The following is a 20,846-nucleotide window of genomic DNA, read 5'->3' as shown; positions in this document are numbered from 1 at the left end:
TGGGGCAGAGGCCAAGGAGCCATCCCCAGCGCCTGGGCTAACTTTGCTCCAATGGAGCCTTGGCTGCAGAAGGGGAAGAGAGAGACAAAGAGGAAGGAGAGGGGGAGGGGTGGAGAAGCAGATGGGTGCTTCTCCTATGTGCCCTGGCCGGGAATTGGACCCAGGACTTCCACAGGCTGGGCTGATGCTCTACCGGTGAGCCAACTGGCCAGGGCCCAGAATCCGTTTTATCCATCCATTTATTTAACAAATACTTTTGAATGAAAACGTTTTGAATTTTAAAATGGTAAGGTTCACCACCTAGATAATTCTCTTCCACATGGCAGTGAACGAATGATTTTTTTGTATCTCAGCGTCCTAGAAACAAGAAATATGACGTGATTGACTCATTTCATTAGCCCGTGTTTGGGTTGAGAGTCTTATAAAATGTCAATGGTTGTAACTGAACATGGGAAGAGACACAATACTTTCTGAGACCTATGGGAAACATCCAATATTCTCCCCGTAGAATTCTTATCTTTATCATTTAACAGCAGCCCCTGTTGCCTCTTTGACAGCAAGCTGAAAGAGGACTTAGAACTCTTTCCGGAAAAAAAAAAAAAAAGAAATACATCTGTAGAAATATGGGTTATTGCTAATCTTTTTTCAAAAAATATAAAACAACCTAAAAATTCCATTTTCCTCCTTCTGTTCAAATCCAATTGTCCATCTGCTCTGCATTTCTGGCTCCCGGGTGGCTCCCTGTGTACCTTTTCCCGGGTTTATTAAGCACTCGTCACGCAGTCATCAGTCCTCCCAAGCCAGCGGCAGCCGGAGTCTAATTTAACAGCTAAATGACTGGCTGTTCCTCTGGCTTGAATGTGGCTAATTCGAACAATCTGCTGTCCTCTGTTCCTTTTATTTTGATTTGCAGCCTTCTGTGGATGTGGCCTCCTGCAGCAGCGGCAGAGGGCGTTTTCATTCCCGAGCTCAGTCAACAGATGCTCTGTTACTATTCCGTCAGGGAGGCGACCGGGAGCACCAGAGCCAGGCAAGGCAGTTTGGGGGGCAGGGCGAGCCTGCCCTAGCCGGGTGCCTCCGTGACAGCAGGGCGCTTCCTCTGACCTCGTTTCCAGTTTGAATACTGAACACACAAAATGAAGAGAGGCACGGTCTTTTTCAGTACGGGGCATTGCATAACAATGTTCTAGAACGCATGGTAAGGCACAGCGTTTTAGGATGCTGAGGCTCCTACTCGTCTGTTTTACAACATTCCCAGCCACCCCCTCAGACAAATGCTTGGAAGTACCCAGTAAATATATATTTGTGGAATTGAATTGAATAGATTAGCACACCCAAGGCATGATAAAAGATAATGATGCCTTTCAGAGAATTATTATTTTTTTTTAGAAAGAAGCTTTAGAGTAGACACAATATCCAATTGGATCATTATTGTTAGCAAGTTAGACCTAAATAATATTCAGGGTACATTTTTCACTTGTCTGTCAAATATAATTGTGCCATTTTCTCTTTTCTTAGAATGGCAATCTTTTTTGACAGAAAATCTTAGAAAATGAGCAAAACACATCATCCAAAATAAAATTTGAACAAAAAACCCATAAATTTATAGAAAAAAGACACTTCTTCATAATCCAGGATTTATTTTCTTATGTAGCTTATACAGTTATTGTTTAAAATTGTATTATTATAATTTGATATTTGTGCAGACTTAGCTCAAGTTTCAAAGTTGTCATAGGCCTTGGTTTTGACTGTGACTCCTCTCTAAGGCCTCAGGGCATGTTGGGAAGGCATCTGTGAGGTGTGATGAGAATTCTGTAAGATTTATTTCCCTGTGGGAGAACGCTGGATATTCTCCAGGACTAACATTGGTGGGGAAAAAGAGGGCAGAATGTGAAGATTCAAGAAGGGAAAAGTGGCTTGTACACAAGGCTTATTTGGGAATATCCTGTGTATTCATCATTTATCCACTCAAAAATACGACTGGACACTTTCTCTGTGCCAGGCACACAGGCTTGGGGGCACAGCTGGCAACCAAACAAAGTCTTGGCTTGCTATGAGCTTATAGGCAATCCGTAGAACCACGAGAAAAATAGTACATTTTGACAAATGTTAGGCAAAGTCTATCTATATAAAAGAGAGTGACTGCTGGCTACTCTATTTTGGGAAGTCTGGTTACATTTCCTGAAGATGACAGTTAAGTGGAGATCTGAATAAGTTATAGAACCGGACATGGAAGATACCAGGGAATACCTTGCAAGCAGGTATGCTTGCTTTAGGAATATTTTCTAGTAAGTCCTTGAAATGAGCATTCAAAGGAAGTGCTGAAAGCTAAACTCCTGCTCTTGGGGACTTCTGTACCATTCCCACCTGTGTGATATCTTCCTTTTCCGAAACTCCTTTTGGTGCTTTCTGTGTGGTCAGCATTCTGCTTATATCTGTGTCAGGGCCCTAGAGCACTTTGATGCACTAATTTCTTCACAAGTCCAACACTGTTCTTTCCTGTAAGTTCCTGAGGACAAGCTTCTGTCTTTCATTTTTTAGCTTTGCCTATGGCTGGCAATTCCTGGAATGGTCTAAGTAATTAATAAATGCAAGTTCAAAGAACATAGTTGTCTCATCTCTGCAATTACACAGAAGTGCAGTATTGTGTCTCATGCATTTGTTGATATCCCTGAGTGCCCTGTATTGAGAGGGACAGATAAGTGGTGAGTAAAGACTGCCCACTGAGTGCTCGCTCCGGCAGCACATACCCTGAAGAGCAGAGGTCCCCAAACTACGGCCCGCAGGCCACATGCGGCCCCCTGAGGCCATTTATCTGGCCCCCGCCGCACTTCCGGAAGGGGCACCTCTTTCATTGGTGGTCAGTGAGAGGAGCATAGTTCCCATTGAAATACTGGTCAGTTGGTTGATTTAAATTTACTTGTCCTTTATTTTAAATATTGTATTTGTTCCCATTTTGTTTTTTTTACTTTAAAATAAGATCTGTGCAGTGTGCATAGGGATTTGTTCATAGTTTTTTTTATAGTCTGGCCCTCCAATGGTCTGAGGGACAGTGAACTGGCCCCCTGTGTAAAAAGTTTGGGGTCCCCTGCTGAAGAGTCTGCCAATTGCAGGTTCTTAGACAGATGAAAGCACACCCAAGTCTTTGCTCAAGCTCCACTTGGCCTTTGAGTTTTTTGCTCAAAAGGTAAAATAAAAAGATGGGCATAGCCTAGGTTAGAGGGAGATTCAGATTTTTCAGGTATTTATTAAATTTTAAAAATTGTTGCTTGATTTTAGAGAGAGCTTGGAAAAGAGAAAAAGAGAGAGAGAGAGAGAAACATCGATTTGTTGTTCCACCCCTTCTGTGCATTCACTGATCACCTCCCTTATGTGCCTTGATAGGGGATCGAACCCGTGACCTTGGCCTATCAGGATGATGCTCCAACCAACTGAGCAAATTTTTGAGTAGCTCAAAGTTGGAACCTAAGGCTGGTTAAAAGGGGGAGAGTAAAGAGATGTGAAGAGTTTGGCGTTGGGGTTGATGTATTGGACACAGAATATTTGTGAAAAAGGTCAAATGATGTTCTCAAGGATAAAAAATGTTTCCCATACAAGGCAAGCACGTTTTTATACAAGAAAATGATGACACAGTAATTGTGCTAGTTTGGCTTTTTGTTTTCTTGCTAATATTACATCACTGAGCCATGCAAGCATGTTGAGGAGGGGAGAATAAAAATAAGTTATCAATGCACTATTAACTCAACGTGCTCTTACCTATTAATAAGACATTGATGTCTCCTCTTATGCGTGTCCCATCGAGAAGTACTTTCTCATTACCTCCAAGCGGCATACACAAAATGGCTTTTTTAATATACTCAGGCCTGTGGATGCTTGGTGCTAAAGACTTGTTTAAATGGTCAAAGATACCCTATTTAAGAAACAGGAAACACTTACACTGCACATTATCAACATTCGAATAGAATCTCATTATCCATTAGCTGGTATTTGTGCGATTTATAACTTACTTTAGATGGAGTTTTGCAGAATTTCAGGATCTTGGCCACATCGTCAGCTGAAACGTAGGTGCAGTGTCTTCGCTCATCAGTTTATTATTAGCTAGGATTACAGTCTTGTGTTTTCCAGACTGTGGAAATCTTTTAACAGGTGCTGCTAATTAATTATTCAATAAATACTTGGATAAACTTATCTTCACAATGGTGTGCTACTTGGAAATTGCTTTCAATACAATGCAATGAGTTAAATTTCTATTTTTGTTAACCTTTACTGGTCTTCTCTAAATCTCAGACAAAAAAACCTATACTGTGTCTTTTTATTTTTTAGACTTGTGTTCTCTTAAAACTTTTGAAAGAAGGGACCGGGAAAGAGATCATCTCTGAAATGGCCTGTGGGAAATAAAGATGCTTCACATGACTTCTCGTGTTCTCTTTGCTTTGAGACAAACCCGGCACAATGCGTCTGGCTGTTCGCACAGAGAGGGAAGGAGACCAAAGCAAAGCAACTGTTTCAAGCCACAGAAAAAATATCACATTATAATTTAGCGAGAATAATATGTTCATTAAGTTGCACATTTTTATTTTTCTTATCATTTTCAATAAGGGAAGGAAAAAGAAAAAAACTGAAAAGCTTGGAAAATTGGGTGCCTTTTTGTTTGTTTGTTTTTTACAGAGACAGAGAGTGAGTCAGAGAGAGGGATAGACAGGGACAGACAGACAGAAATGGAGAGAGATGAGAAGCATCACTCATTAGTTCTTCATTGCACGTTGCAACACCTTAGTTGTTCATTGATTGCTTTCTCATATGTGCCTTGACCGTGGGCCTTCAGCAGACCGAGTAACCCCTTGCTGGAGCCAGCGACCTTGGGTTCAAGCTGGTGGGATTTTGCTCAAACCAGATGAGCCCACGCTCAAGCTGGCGACCCCGGGGTCTCGAACCTGGGTCCTCTGCATCCCAGTCCGACGCTCTATCCACTGCGCCACCGCCTGGTCAGGCTGGGTGCCTTTTTAAAAAATGGTGATAGATTATTTCATTGAACTGAAAACTCAATGTAAACAGCAATTTTAAGTACAAAGATGATGTCTTTAAAATTTTTAAATTAAATTTATTGCTGTGATATTGGTTAATAAAATCATACAGGTTTCAGGTGCATAATGCTACAATGCATAGTCAGTATATTGCCTTGTGTGTTCACCACCTCGAGTCAAGTCTTCCTCTATCCCCATCTATCCCCCCTCGAAGAGACTTCTTAAGTAGTTAGGTATATACAGTGATCTAAAGACATTTATTACTTTTGGCAAACATTTATCTTCTTTTTTAAAACACTGAAAAGCAGCGTTCAAACGGATAATTTGCTTAAACTCACCAATCCAACAACATCAAAGTTATTGGATGTGGCCAGGGAGGGACAGTCCGACAGGCAAGGGTAGACCAGGACTAAGAAGAGAGGGGAGCTTACAACCTAGTGAAAACATGAGTTTAGACCCAAATTCTTCTTCTGCTGGAGAACAGCCCTTTGTGGTACTAGTATGAGAACATGTGTGCTGGTTCAAACATTATTAAAGACAGGGCCAGGGTAAGGCATTGCACGGCAGAGACCAGGAGATTGAGAAAAAGACTGCTCTCGTAACCATGTAGAAACTTCATATCTTTATTATGACGTATCTTCTTTCTTTCCTTCTGTTTTAAACTGGCCTCATCCAGCACCCTGGTTTACCTGCTTCCTTCTCCCCTGCAGGATCACTTTTTTAACCCTCAGGACAGTGAGATTTTGGTTGGCACAAAATAATCTTAGGAACAAAGCCGCAGGTCTGCTGACCTCAGAAACAGAGTTTTGGTCAAACATGAGATAATGTCTAGGCCTCAGTTGTGTTTTAGATCCAGGCCCAGAAATGTGTTAAAACCACACAAAGCAATGCCACAGCTGACATCAGGACCAGGTGCAGTGATTAACTCCATACTTCCTATCCCAGCGCTGACCAGTCAGTAGGGACCACGACCCTGACCACGACCCTAACTCCCTTGGTCAATACGATTAATGGTATTTTCTCTATATAACCCATCACGTGGAAGCCACTGGCGAACAAGGTCTTTGAGCATTACTCACGAATATGTTGTTTACAGGAACTGGGAAGGATTCCTGATCTCAAAAGGAAGAGGGCTGAGCACAGAGGCCAAGGTGCTGAGTGCAGAGGCCAAGGTGCTGAGTGCAGAGGCCAAGGTGCTGAGGGCAAAACCAACATGACCATGAAGCACCGTGTGCAATAAGGACCATATGCAAAAGGGGCCGAGTGCAACAGAAGAATAGCTATGAATACCTAAAAAAGAATGCAGTCAGGCCACACAATAGTCTATAAATACAGAAGGCTCCTTCTCAGTCGGGAAGAAGGTGCCATTAGATCATAAATTCACCTTTCTCCATTCTTTGATTGGAGAATAAAGTTTCTGTTCCGCTTTCATGAATGGGTCAAAGTCAAAGAATGTTAGACACGAATTATCCTAGGCAGAGAGGTGCACTGATTCATACACTATCCTTTGTGGAGGAAACCTCTCTCTCTTTTTTCTTGTGATGCCTTGTTTGCCTTCTATTCATGGGGGTTATGGTGATAGGGGTCATATAAACACATGTTAGGCTAAAAGTGGTAGATTGGGGGAAAATACTTTAAAAATTGTATATTTACCTGCAAACGAGGCTAACGAAATCAGCTTCTCTATTATTTTTGTTAGTTAGACTGTAAGTCTCTTTATACCATCATATCATTCTTGCCAACATCCAGAGATTTCAAAAAAATTTTCTAATCGTGATCTCAAACCTAGATTTGAATTGTGTGAGGTTTGTTCCTGTTTTTAGTTATTTTCTTCAATGTGGAAGAACAGATTGGTGGTTGCTGCTTGTGTGTGTGCATGTTGTGTGTGTGTGTGTTTGTGTCCTTTGTAGTCACATGACTAGTTTCTACTCTGGCATAAGTTTATGCTCCAGAGCCCCAAACAAAATTGACAAAAAAATTGTTTGGCAGCAGAAAAATAGACTTTGGTTTTCATCAATAGGCAGGGGGTGCCTGGGTCTCAGCTCTGGCTGCCTGGAGAGTGTCTCTAAATTCTGGATAAGCTGCGTCAAATTCATTCATTCATCAACCACTGTTTCAATTAATCAGCCAACCGGGCTCTTACTGTAGTATGTGTACTCTGTGATATGTTGACTATTTATAAATTAATAAAACATGATTCCCCTCCCCAGGCACTTAAGGACAGTTTGCTTTAATTGTTTTCCAGTTATAAAAAGGTTTCCATTAAAGTCCTCTCCATATCCATTTGTGATAACAAAGTGAGCCTAATTTCTTTTTTCACTACATTTTATACTACCTAGACATGACGCTCGCCCCCTAAAACATGAATGGGGGAGGTGCTGCCATTAGAGGATCCGTCTCTCTCTGAGCATTTTCATGTTTATGCGTGCCAGCAAGACGGGCACACAGTTAACCAGCAGGGGGCGCTTCTTCTGAAGTAGGAAAGAGCTAACAATCTGAAGCATAGATGTCTGGTCTTTATCCTGTTTGCCTGAGACCAGCTATACAGCTTGCCGGGCTCAGTACAGAATGAAAATGTGGAGTCCCTTGCTCCAAAATTAATTTCAAGATGGCCACGCAGAGCATTCACTCCAGTGTGACTGCACAGGCTGCACACCCACCCAGGGAACCGGCCTTGTTCTTATTATTATATGGGGTAGAGATCTCATGATTCTTACCCCCTGCCAACACCTTAATTTTTAGTGAACCACAAGGCCAAAAAGAACTAAAATAGATGATCTCAAGTTACTGGCTTAGACCAACATTTCCAAAACTGTTGGAGAAATGTTGGGTTAAATATAGTCAAGCAGGTTTTAAGTTTTCTTTTTTTTTGTATTTTTCTGAAGCTGGAAATGGGGAGAGACAGTCAGACAGACTCCCGCATGCACCCGACCGGGATCCACCCGGCACGCCCACCAGGGGCGACGCTCTGCCCACCAGGGGGCGATGCTCTGCCCCTCTGGGGCGTCACTCTGCCGCGACCAGAGCCACTCTAGTGCCTGGGGCAGAGGCCAAGGAGCCATCCCCAGTGTCCGGGCCATCTTTGCTCCAATGGAGCCTTGGCTGTGGGAGGGGAAGAGAGAGACAGAGAGGAAGGGGGGGGGGGGTGGAGAAGCAAATGGGCGCTTCTCCTATGTGTCCTGACCGGGAATCGAACCCGGGTCCCCCGCACGCCAGGCCGACGCTCCACCGCTGAGCCAACCGGCCAGGGCCAAGCAGGCTTTTATAAACTTTCTAAGAGCCTTTAATATTCTAGTAGGCATTATGCATTTCCAGAAGGTGCAATATAAACTGTAGCATTTCTCAAAAAATTTTGATGGGTTTGAGACAACTGCAAATACAGGCAAGAATAAGGACGTGATCCCAGAGATTAATGACCTAAGTTCTAGAGCTGAGCTCTGTCCTTGACTCCTGACTCATGTATGAATATATGTCCGGTGGGATGGCTGGCATTCTTATAGTCAACACTGGGGTGGTGAGTCTGCACTGGGTGAGTGCCTGTGTAGACGCTGCTGGTGGCTTATCCAATGTCTGATGTCTTTTCCTTGCTCACAGAACCCTGAACTGTTCAGGCTTAGAAACACCTATGCAACTCTTGCAGCTGGGGGTGGTCATGTAACCTAGTTCTGGCCAAGTGGAAATCTATGGGGTGGAACTTCTGGGAAATACATTTTTTTATTAAAAAAAACCCAGAGTGATTTGGTGTGTGTCTTTTATTCTTCCCATTTCCAAGCTTTCTTTCTGTTTGGAGGTCTGGAAAAATGCTGTCGTACAGGATACAAGCTATGATTGCGAGGACAAAAGCCATGGTTGCGGAGGTCAGCGAGGCTGGTGACCAGTCAGGGGGATAGCCCCTGTCAGGGATGTCCCCTGGGCAGGTCCCCACCCAGCTCACCCACTGAGGGATGCTGCATGACTGGGCTCCCGTTGCATCCTTCCAAGCAGGAGAAGGTCCGGCAGAGATTCTGCCTTGAGCATCATCGTTTGCAATAAAATTGATACCCTATTATTTCTCCTTATATTTCGCAGCCCCCGAATATTATCATAATATTAATCTTTTATTCCCCTTCCCCATATTGCATTAGGAGGGGGAGCGGTAGAATTTAGAAATTCACAGGCACATGGGGCTACGAGAGGGTTTAGGCCCATGCTTCAAAAATAACTACTAGCTGCCACATTTGATCCATTCCCAAGCCCTTTGTTTTGCCTCCTGAGTTTGGCTCTAGCTGGTCCACCTCTCTGGGTCCCTGTGCCTGGGTGCTCCTCCCTCCAGGTCCGGTGCTGCATGCACGAGTCACCTATGACCTCCTAATTGTTCTCCTGAACACGGATTTGGGCCTGCTTTTTCCAACCCATTCCCCACCCTGCATTCCCAGTGACCCTATCTGCTCATGTTGCTTCCCGACTTCCCACGATGAAGTTTCTCTGTTGATTTCGAGGTGAGACCAGACCCCCTTGCCTGCTTTGCAATGATCTTCATGGAAAGGTCTCTTCCTACTGCTCCATTTTTCACAGACGTTCTTCGCTCACTACGCTGTAATCCTACCGAACGATTTCTGAAAAGGATGCGATGTTTTTTCACATCTCTAGGCCTTTGAAAACGCGGTTTTCTTTCCCCAGATATTCTTCAACTTCTCCCTCCTCCCATAATCTTCCTAATTCCTCCTTACACTCCCCGTTTCTGGTTAGATGACACTCCTCTCGAGAATGTCTCGTCGGGGCACACCAAAGGGCCGGGGCTGGCAGATCCAGGAGCCTAAGAGTAATTTCAAACCTGTCGTTAGCACTCGTGCACGTCGTGTTAAAAAGACAACCTTTTACTGCTCGGGAATGATGGTGGGCACTTCTCCCAAATTACTTCAATTAACCCACATAGCTTATACACAGGCCACCCTGCCTTCTCCCATCTGCCTGTGAGATCAATCCAGTCTCTCCAACGTCGTTTGCCTGGTGGGTCTCTGGTTGTAAGAAGACGTGTATGAAAATCAGGTTGGAGAATGTGTTAAAGCAGGGGTCCCCAATACACAGGGGGCCAGTTCACTGTCCCTCAGACCATTGGAGGGCCAGACTATAAATATAACTATGAACAAATCCCTATGCACACTGCACATATCTTATTTTAAAGTAAAAAAAATAAAACAGGAACAAATACAATATTTAAAGTAAAGAACAAGTAAATTTAAATCAATAAACTGACCAGTATTTCAATGGGAACTACGGGCCTGCTTTTGGCTAATGAGACGGTCAATGTCTGGTTCCATATTTGTCACTGCCAGATGTAACAAGTGATGTGACGTGCTTCCGGAGCTGTGAGGCGTGCATCCCACGTCACTGGAAGTAGTACTGTATGTGAGCGATGCCATGCTTTGCGTCTCTCACTGACCACCAATGAAAGAGGTGCCCCTTCTGGAAGTGCGGCGGGGGCCGGATAAATGGCCTCAGGGGGCCGCATGTGGCCCGCGAGCCGTAGTTTGGGGACCCCTGTGTTAAAGCATCACGATGAGCTAACTGGAGATGGGATGAGAGAGCAACAGAAGAAGTCAGGTAAATGTAAAAATTGGGCTAAGTCTGGGTAACGACCTAAGAAGTTCCAGGGAGACAAGTATGAGGAGAAACCCAGGATGGGAGAAGACAGAGGAGACACGGTCCCGGATCTCAACCAGGGGCATGGGCAGCGGGGAGAGCGGGAGAGCCACGGGGCCAGGCCAGGAGACCCACTGAGACGGGTCTGGGGAGACCCACAGCCTGAAGTGCGGCGCTGGTCGTGCCGAGAGCACGCTGGGCATTACGTTCTTGTCTCTAGCAACCAATGCCGACTTCTCCTTTAGACTCCGACACCAAAATCACACCCTAGCTCTGCGACAGTCAGGAGAGGACAAAACCCGTGGATGGAAGATGAATGGTCTAAACATGGCCAATATTAGCAACACAGTAAGGCAGCAAATAAACAACGTGTCTTTCAAAGAAGCCGGCAGGGGTTAAACCAGAGCATTTTATCCCTTGCGCATTAATTCTGATGAGACACACCTAGTAGTTAACTGAAGGAGGACAACATGTACTTCATTTTCCCATTCCACATTTCAACCCCCCTTTTTTTTACAGTTAGTTATCTGTGGAAGATAAGTTAGTTATCTGAACCTTCCAAACAACAAAATTATGAATGATTAACTGATTTATGGAATCGTGGTATCTCCACAACCCTTATTCACTAATCACTGAAATGTGATTAAGAAAGGTAAGTATGGTTATAGAAGAACCTTTATTGGCAACTGTACCGTTTCAAGATGGCAACCTAAACTAGAACTGAAATCATTGATAAGTTTACTGAATTTGCAACAGAAGTCATCTCCTTAGAAGTTGAATTGAAAAAAAGACTTCTTTACTTTGTCAATAAGTACGCTACTTACTGAGAGTCGTAAAAGGCGTAGAGAATGATGCATGAACATATTTATGCAAAAACCGAAGTTATTCTCTTTATTAGAATTTATCTTTTCTTTGGTCTTCCTTCTAAGATCAGTTAGGTAGGTTCATGGCTTGGCTGTTGAGGTGAAGGAGGCCTAAGTCGATGCTCTTTCTCAGTCCTAACTTGGAAGTCAGCTTTGCTGTAGTGCTACTTGATCCATTTTCTTTCTGGTAGAGGGTTTCATTGCTCAAAACCAACCCATGGAATTTAAAAAATGAAGTACAACTTTGCTCACTCAAGAGCTTCTGATTTGCACTTTTCACTTTCAAAATTCCAGGCGTGACCTGTGGTGGCGCAGTGGATAAAGCGTCGACCTGGAACGCTGAGGTTGCCGGCTCAAAACCTGCACTTGTCTGGTCAAGGCACTTTCAAAATTCCAGAGACTCAAAACTCAGAAGGAGAAAGGCACCTGACAGGTTGGTTTTGCACCCAGAAATTCCCTCTATCCTCCTCCCCGTGGGCATATGACTTGAAAAAAAGAACTGTACGTGCCTCATTTTCAACTTACTTACCTTTTTTGAAACACTTTGTTTATTGGTTTCCATAACATCAGGATTCTAATGCTTTTGCTAACTACAGAAAGTGGGAAAGTGACTGGTGGGAAAACATATGTATATAAACCTGTTAGAAAAGTTGATCTATCATTGGAATCTAGGTACTAAATGAAAGTGAGCAGGGAAACCACTTCATTCATTTAAATCACTTAAAATGGGACGGCTCCTCACTTAACTCTAATGTTATATAGATAGACTACTGGAGAAAAAATACTTTTAAAATTTTCTTAATGTTATATTGTGACTTTTTAGAAGATATAATATTTAAACGTAGCAGTCTTCACCAACTGTCAGCACTATAGCACAGGAAGAGTTCAGGGTGAACTTTTGCACTATTACCTTGCAACAATTCTGCAGCATGTGACTTTTAAACCTTTGATCTGCAAAATCAAAGGTTAAGAAATACCCATTCAACATTGAAAAGTATGGTATATAGTAAATTACAGCTGTGGGGAAATGTATAATAAAAATAATTGTTACAGAAAAACAAACAAACCCAACAAAATGAACAAAAACAAAAAAGATTTGACTGCACTAATCCTAGGGTATAGTCATTAGCTGGTCAGAAAAGTCTGACACCATGTGGCCATATTTAGTACTACAGTTGCTTATCCTCTGTAAACTTGCTGGGAGCTCCTCTGGATACAGTGAGGTGGAAGGTGCGTGCTCTCTGTGTAAATTTCTTACATTTCAAAATGTTATACCTGTTTCACTAATATCTCCAGAGTCAACCTTCGTGATGAACGAAGCAGGAGACACGGTCAGAACCTCCATGTTATTTAGAAAGAAAGCAGGGGAGTTTTCTCCTGAGTTCCAGCTAGCACAGCCTGGGGAGCATCTGTTCAAGATGACTCTCTATTTTTTTTTTCCCCTTGGAAGAAAGAAGCTGGAGAACCAGGTTAGGGCTTTCCAAGAGCTAAGAAATAGACCTGTGGTGGCACAGTGGATAAAGTGTCGACCTGGAAATGCTGAGGTCGCCGGTTCGAAACCCTGGGCTTGCCTGGTCAAGGCACATATGGGAGTTGATGCTTCCAGCTCTTCCCCCTTCTCTCTCTCTCTCTCTCTCTCTCTCTCTCTCTCTCTCTCTCTCTCTGTCTCTCTCTTCCTCTCTCTCTCATCTCTAAAAATGAATAAATAAAATTAAAAAAACATTTTAAAAAAAGAGCTAAGAAATATAAAAAAAATAAAATGTTATTTTTAAAAGTTAAAATTTGAAGAATTAGGAGACAATGTTATAGTGGAGTGAGTACAAAATGGGGAACCGGGAGATTGTATTTCTAGCTCTGGTTCTGTTGCAAACCACCTGTGGTCTGGGGGAATCATGTACCATCCATGTGCCCTCCATAGGTTTCATTCCTATGAAGAGAAGAGGCGGGACCAGATTATTTCCAAGGTTCCCTGTGGCTCTCTGAACATCTGTGATCTGCCCGCAGATGGTATTTCCTAAGCACTGCACAGTGTCTCTTCCCCAGCTGTGCTTCTGAGCACACAGAAGCTATTTCTTATCTTCACCCATCACTGCCTCTGGTCCTGAGGTCAATCCTAAGGGTCATTCAACCTTATCCACTACTTTTCAATCATGTGTGTCTTTTTGAGTCAACTTTTGAGTCAAACTATGGGAACACACTGATCTTTTTTTAGTTCATTTTACATCCATCAAAAACTGAAGTCATTGGCTTAAACTGTTAGAAGAAAAATGGATTCATTGGTAAATGAGGCAAACTTAGTCTGGGATCTCTAAACAAGTTAATCTCTTTCTCTCTTTTATTCTACTCAGAGGTTTTATGATCCATACAAGTTTCACGTATGTCGTCCTTTTGACTTCCTTTTATCATCATCATGTGGCTGCAGAATTTTGATCTGGGTGGTGGAGACTGGCCGCCCTCAGAAAGGTGATGGCATTCACGCTGACATTCAATAGCATGAACTCAAGTCGCATCTTACTTTTGAAAACACACAAAGCTTACAGCATACAAGGGGTCAGGGATATGCATAGAGAATTATGTCAGCGGAACAGTGATGCCTAATCAACTTGGGGGATGATAACTTGGTAAGTTCTGAAGGATGTGTATGAGTTAGATAAGCAAGAAGTGGCTGAGGTAAGGAAACGGGCTTAAGGGAAAATTCATTTGGTGAAATAAGAATTTACCATGCACTTATGTTCTTTTGAATGATTTGGCTTTTTCCAACTGCTGATATGTAGGCTTCCAAACATATTTGATTCTAACTCAACTTATTTCTAAACTTAAATTTACTTTGCAATATCCAATTTGGAGGAGTCATGTATCTTAGTGTGTATGCGATGTAAGTACTCCTAGGACCCTGTGGTAGAGCCTTGGAATTTTAGACCTCCATTGATCCTATAGTTTCTTCCAGCACATGCGCCTGAAATCCAGGAAAGTGATCACTTCTGGGTTGGGCACAGGCTGCATCCCTACAAAGTAGGACAGAAGGGTTGTAGGCTTGAGTACTAAGATGGAATGAGTGATTGGGAGTGCACTGTTTAGAAAGAAACCCAGTAAGATTTTCCGGTGTGAGGCTGGGAAGGTCCCAGTAGGCTTAGGATATCTGATCTCATTGTCCTCCCAGACCTTTGAACCTTCCCCAAAGCCCCTCAATCAAATGGCTGGAGAGAAAAAAAAAAAAAAGACAGGAAAATTTAGGGCATAAATGTTGGGAAGCTATTTCATGCTCTTTGGAGTACTATAAAAGCTCTCTTAACCAACCTCCACTTGCCATTTGCCAATTTTTCTGTAAAACTTCCCAGTAGATGCCACAGCCTACTAACTGCTCCTAACTTTCTCTAGTACCCTCAACCGTGTCTGCTCCCTGTTCACGCTGGATGTACTTGTGTAACTTAAACCAAAGAGAGATGATGGAGAGAAAAGCCATCGATCTGTACTATCTTTTCCCTGTACAAACATACACTTGCTTTTTTAAAGCTCACCCATTCATCCATAATTGTCCTTTGTTCTAATTCCTGATCACATAGGGACTGAATTCTGTTTGAGTAACAAACAGGTTGCCTGATTCCTAGCTTCTTCCATGCATGATAGCCATCGTCTTCAATCTCTTGTTAATATGGAATGGGTTGCATCAAGAATCTCCTCAGACGAGTTCTCTTCTTAATGAGGACGGGAAGGAGAGATTCTAGAAATTATACACTAGGCATGACTCACTGAGGAACAATCGCAAGAGGAGCAACTTTTAAAGTTTCTTTATTTATAGACATTTCAGAACCATTGAAATCAACAACTAATTTTTTGAGACATAACATACCATGTTTATCTTGAGGTACACATTGGGCCCATTAGATAATGCTCTGGGAACTAATGCAACTATTAACTGGTTGTTAACAACCCCACTTTTCCAAGCAAAGAAACAGTAAATGGTTACAAAATTCTTTGAAAAGAATATACCATTTCCATTTAAGAAAAATTCCCCAATTTTCAATTGAGTTCATTTTTTTTAGGCTTAAACAATATTTTAAATAGAACTTAATACAAAAATGGGAGCAGAGATTTATAGCTAAGAAATTATCTGAGCCCTACTACATGAGATTGTAAACAAAGGAAATCTGTAATCTGATAAGCTCATTACAAAAAATCATAGCCTAAAAATTAGAGCAGCAAAATTACAGAAGATATTTCTATGTCTTTTAAACTGAAATTACGTTTCCCTCTTGCTTCTGGCTTTCATAATTAGACGGATTTTAAAACACCAAGTTTTCAAGACTGATTGACATGATTTGACAAGAGGTGGCCTAAGCACTCCACGATACTACAGCCCCACACTCAGAGCCCTACTCTCCACGTGCACTCTGGGAATTTACTCTTGCCCTAGCAGCCTGAAGCATTTACATTACTAGAAAAATACTTGGAATTGATCTAATGGATATAGTTTCTGAGAGTCTCATGTGTCCAACATCAGAATTAACTTTTCCAGTGAACGAAGTTGAAATGTTCTTTGAACAGTTCATGAGGATTTTTGGAGAACTGTTTGGTTTTCCAAATTGTTATTCAAAATATTAATCTTCCACTCGAGAGGCATGATGAGTAGTGACTTGCTAAGCACAGTGCTTGGAAAAGAAAGGGCCCTCCATCCATCCACACCACCCCCTGACTTCTCGAGGCTACACAGATGACGTACAGGTGGTTCCGGAATGTGAGCCAAGGGTGTTTATGGATGTGTCTGGAAACAGCTGGAATGGACTGTCATAATATTTTCTCACAAGGTTGTTGTTTTATTTCCACACGTGACAAGAATAAACACTGCAATTTTGTGAAATGGGCAGCCTGCTGCAACTTCGACACCTTCCACGGGGTATGGGGGTTGAAGGAGTATACATGTACGTTTTGCAGTTCATAAGACTGAGCAGCTCAACCTAAAGGGGAGAGGGGGTGCGGGCGTTTGCGAGATTCCGAGAAAGAACTGATCTGAGAATTCTCCCTCTGGACAGGAGCCAGCTCCACATTTTTACATTTCAGCTTGGTTTACTGCTGATTTTCTTTTTCTAAGGGAGCTGTGATGGAATTAGGCATGAATTTAAAGACCCCCCCCCCCCCCAAAGCCTCCTGTTTTGACACTTTGCCCCAAGCACTGTCTGCAGGGAAACAGCCAGATGTATTAGGGCTTGACCCGGCTGGTTGCTTGTGGGACTCTCTCCGCACCACTTGTCACTACAACACTCACAGCTCCGGGAAGGGAAGGGCTGCTTCCTCCCGGCCCCCGCTCTCCTGTCTCCACTGCGGCTGCGCGCTGCGCAGGCCTCCCCTGGCCAGGGGGCCGAGGTCCTCTACGGACAAGAGTTCCGCTCCGGAACGGCAATCACGTGTATTTGTGGCTTCAGAGATGCCAGAAGCTATTTATTACAACTAAAAATAAAATGACAAATCATTAAAAGAGAACGGTAGCCAGTGGAGTCAGAGTCACGCCCTGCCCCCAACACATCCCAAGTTTTCATTGCCTTGAGGTGTTGGTTTTATATCCCTTTCCTGGAGGCTGTGCTTCTTCCGTCTGTGGGTTCTTTAAACTGCTTAACTCTCCGTATGTCTAGCTGCCCAGAGGATTTCATGTCTCCCCCCCCCACCCCCCCAGTCTCAGCAACTGATTTAAACTATAAATATATAATTTCCAAGAGGGCAGGAGCCGTGTCCTTTCCCAGGCGCGTCCAGTCACCCCAGCACAGTGCCTGGCGCATGAAAGACGCTACACAAACTTTGAACTCACGAATCAAAGACCTCAGTTCCGGCTCTCAAGGAGTCTCTGTTTTCCCATCAACATAAACTCAACGTAAATAAACCAGACCAAAAAACGGAAACTATTTTGTGTCAAGTTTTTGAAAAAAAAAAAAAAAAATCAAAGGAGTCAGTTGTTCACGTGGGACAACTTTCCTAGTGAACCCAAGTCTACCCTTTACCTTCCGCTTGAACTTGAGAATTGTGTCCGAGGCCTAGGTGTTTAAAACGGATTGGGCGAGAGTTTGCAGAAGAAAACACGTGGGCTTTCCAGGGTATCCTTCCGTTCTGTTTTCTTTTTCCAGGAGAAATTCCCAGAGGTGAATGTCACTATAGAAGGTGCCCCTCAGGGAGAAGGATGCTTTCTTTCTACACAGGAAAGAAACCGAGCGGTCTCTTGTCCTGGGAGTGCAGTACTGGAAACTTCTATATAGATTTTCATTTTTTTAAAAATTTAAATAAAGGACATTTAAGATGGAAAAGAAAGAGGGCATCAATTCACCTCAATTCTAAACCACGAAATAGATTAAAAATATCTTGCATGCCAAGAAATAAAGCCATATTTGCACAGGTCTGCAAAGTTAGATGGGCGGGTCTGGTCTTTACATTTATTTATTTTGGGAAGTAAGAAAAGTGGATAATAAGATATAAGCCAATCCTGCAAGTCACAGTGCCGCCTCAGGCACATACTGTCTGTACAGCTAGGGTCCGGGGACACACTCAAAGGGCTATACGGGGACGCTTGCTCAGAGAACTGAAACGTCACTAAGATTTATATTCCTGCAAAAGTAAAAAATGATGGTGAGGCTGTTACATTTTGGAATATTTAATCACATTTGGCAAAACCGGACAGAATAATGTTCTGAAATTCTTGGAATAAAAGTATAGTAATAATATACTATCTTTGGAAAAGAGGAATGAAGAGGTTTATGAACTAAACAAGTACTCATCAATACTTTTAAAAATTACTCAACAGGTATAGCCCAAATCGTTACAGAAGATTGTATGTCTGGTATCTGAGTACACTTAACACACTTGGGGAAATGCACCTCAGACCAAACTTTCAGAAATCAGGAGAATAAGACCTTCAAACTCAAGAAGAATTTTCGTTTGATGGAAACAGTCATTTCCCCAGATATCAGCATGGGAGTATTATATGCAAAACCCAGCCGCATAATTGGCTTCAAAGCAAATTTAATTCCTCAGTATTGACTTTCCACTGATTTCTTTCAAGTTTTCAGTGATGAAGCTCTAATAAACCCGAGCTTCAAAGGTTGGGGTTCTGAGGATCTTTGGGTCATTCTGCCAACTCTTCCTAAGAGAGTCAGCTTAGCTAATGGCCCCAAACCTCAGTGGATATTTGGAAGTGAACAGATGTTTTCTAAAATATCACTCAAATTGATGTTTAAAACATACACATTTGTATTGTGTATACATATATATATATACATATATGTATCTATCTGCTTTTTTGTTCTTCTGCTCAATAAAATTAGCAGTCATTAGAGATAAATTATTGTGGTCATATAGTTTGTATTATTTCTAAGGACGTCATATATTTTCTATCAACACATGACTTTTGGAAAAATACCTTTTGATGAAAAGATTCCCCACCAAGCATGGAACATGACAGTGTCATTTCATATCACTAACATTGTCAGGCATAAGAGTAAAACAATTAGCATTGAGCAATCCAAAGAACAGAGCACAGAATAGAGTTAATTGTTTAAAGTTGATTCTCCCAAAGGAAGGAAATGTTGTTCAAAAATGTGTCCCCTCCCCCAAGATTCTTATGTCCTTTAGCTTTGGCTATTTTGTAATAAATATCATACCTTCTCGCATAAATCTATTTGGGTAAGAATGATTTCTCTGAACATGCCTTTTGCCTTTTAGCAGCTGCTGAGCGTTGAGTGATGTACAAGGCACACCTCTAAGTGTCTGCACAGCGTTTTTATTGATGTACAAAATAGCCTGTTCACCATTCAGAAATGTAATCTGTATAGGAAGAGTTTCTCTTATCCCTATTTACAGAGAAGTTTTTTTAGTGCAAAAAGAACCATGAAATTGTGTCCCAGCCCGCCCCTCCTAGCACACAAATGTATCAGTTTTGTTCAATCGCTAGTGGGGGGTTATTTGGCTATATCTTGGGCCTCCAGCCATTAATGAATTGCATAATTTTCTTCACCTGCAGTTTGCTTAATTTGAAATCCTCTGAGAGGATTTCTTCTGTTAGTTGAACAAGCAGATTCCCATCAATCTTTTCAGTAACAAAGAATGATATGACATCTTCAGACAGACCAATAAACCGTAACGACTTGGACACTTCTTCTATGGAGAGTCCAGACAGGTCAGCGGGTGGCTGCCACGGGGAGCCGTCACCACAGGACCTGGGGGCCAGCTGGAGGTGGAGTGGGGATGAGAAAGGGTAAGAGATGGAGAAGATGTCCTGCATGCCCTTTTTAACAAAATACTGGTCCTCAGAGAGGTCCGGGGACCCAGACTTGAGGTCTTCCTCAGCACCGTCAATTTTCAGAGGCAAAGGAGAAGTTCCGGAGGAGACTTTCTCTTCCACTGGCTTGGGGGCTCTGGGGGGCAAGGCAGGGCACGAGAGACTCTGCTTTGTCGTGCCAGCTGCAAGAGGTTTCTCATCCGTGCTCTCCAGAGAGTAGCTGGCTGACTTGGGACAACCGGAGACACTGCTAGTGAATTCTGCAGGGACCGAGCTGGTGGGACTGGCCGAGGGCTCACAGCCGTCAAAGTCAAAAGGCGCCGGGCAGGTTCTCTTTGGTGTGCCGGGTGTCTTCTGTCTAGGGTAACTGTAACTCCGGCTCGGGTCCAGCAGGAAGCCGCTCCTGGTCTGGCTCTCCGACGCTCCCGAATAACGGTTGGGCCACGAGAGCCTAGAGGACAGCGCTTCGGCGGGACTGGGGATCGGGGACTTCAGGTCAACCGAGTCCGTCTTCCCTCGGTTACACGGATAGCAGGAAACAGGAACGCTTTCAGAAGGACTCGTGTCGCTTTTAGTAACGCTGCTTAAAAGCAAACACAGAAAAGGAGATTAGTTAAAAAAAAAAAAAAGTCAAATTCCAAGCCTTTCCTTCTCTCATAGATGTGACTTCTGAGTAGAAAAATGTAGTTAGGATAATATATAATATTTCTCATTGTGAATTCAATAAAGTACCTGCTAACCTCACTGAGTTTTTATATATAAAAAAAGAATCTTTTTATTACTAAAATATATTGGTAATTATGAATACGAACATAATGATTTAAAATGCTACAGTGGAGATGGCAAATCCGTAATTTTTTTTTTTAAACTAACAAGAATAATATTGTTAGTACCTTGATCTTTATGATGAGAAAAATTCTTGAGCCATGTTTGGGCTCATCATCAACAGACCCTGTGATTGATTAGTGATGTCTGCAATGGGCAAAGGCGGAGTGAGAAAGCAGTATATGGGTGCCTCATGCTTGCCATCCTCGTGCTGGTGGTGACATGACTGCGTCACCGCTACCCATGACTCTATTT

At 42.7% G+C, this 20,846-nt stretch overlaps 1 protein-coding gene across 2 annotated transcripts in view; it reads right to left on the bottom strand.

The window, feature by feature from the left end:
- Positions 1-15,282: 15,282 nt before the first annotated feature.
- GAREM1 (GRB2 associated regulator of MAPK1 subtype 1) overlaps positions 15,283-20,846 on the bottom strand; it is a 200,502-nt gene continuing 194,938 nt past the window's right edge. The window contains exon 6 of one of the 2 annotated variants that reach the window (XM_066352633.1): positions 15,283-20,349. In XM_066352633.1, the coding sequence (XP_066208730.1) occupies positions 19,455-20,349 (895 nt within the window). In that variant the 3' untranslated portion in view covers positions 15,283-19,454. The remainder of the gene's footprint in view (positions 20,350-20,846) is intronic. The other variant, XM_066352634.1, reaches the window with a different exon arrangement.

The sequence above is a fragment of the Saccopteryx leptura genome, chromosome 11 (assembly GCF_036850995.1).
Source record: "Saccopteryx leptura isolate mSacLep1 chromosome 11, mSacLep1_pri_phased_curated, whole genome shotgun sequence".
Classification (NCBI taxonomy): Eukaryota; Metazoa; Chordata; class Mammalia; order Chiroptera; family Emballonuridae; genus Saccopteryx; species Saccopteryx leptura.
This window is presented reverse-complemented; position numbering and strand designations above follow the sequence as displayed.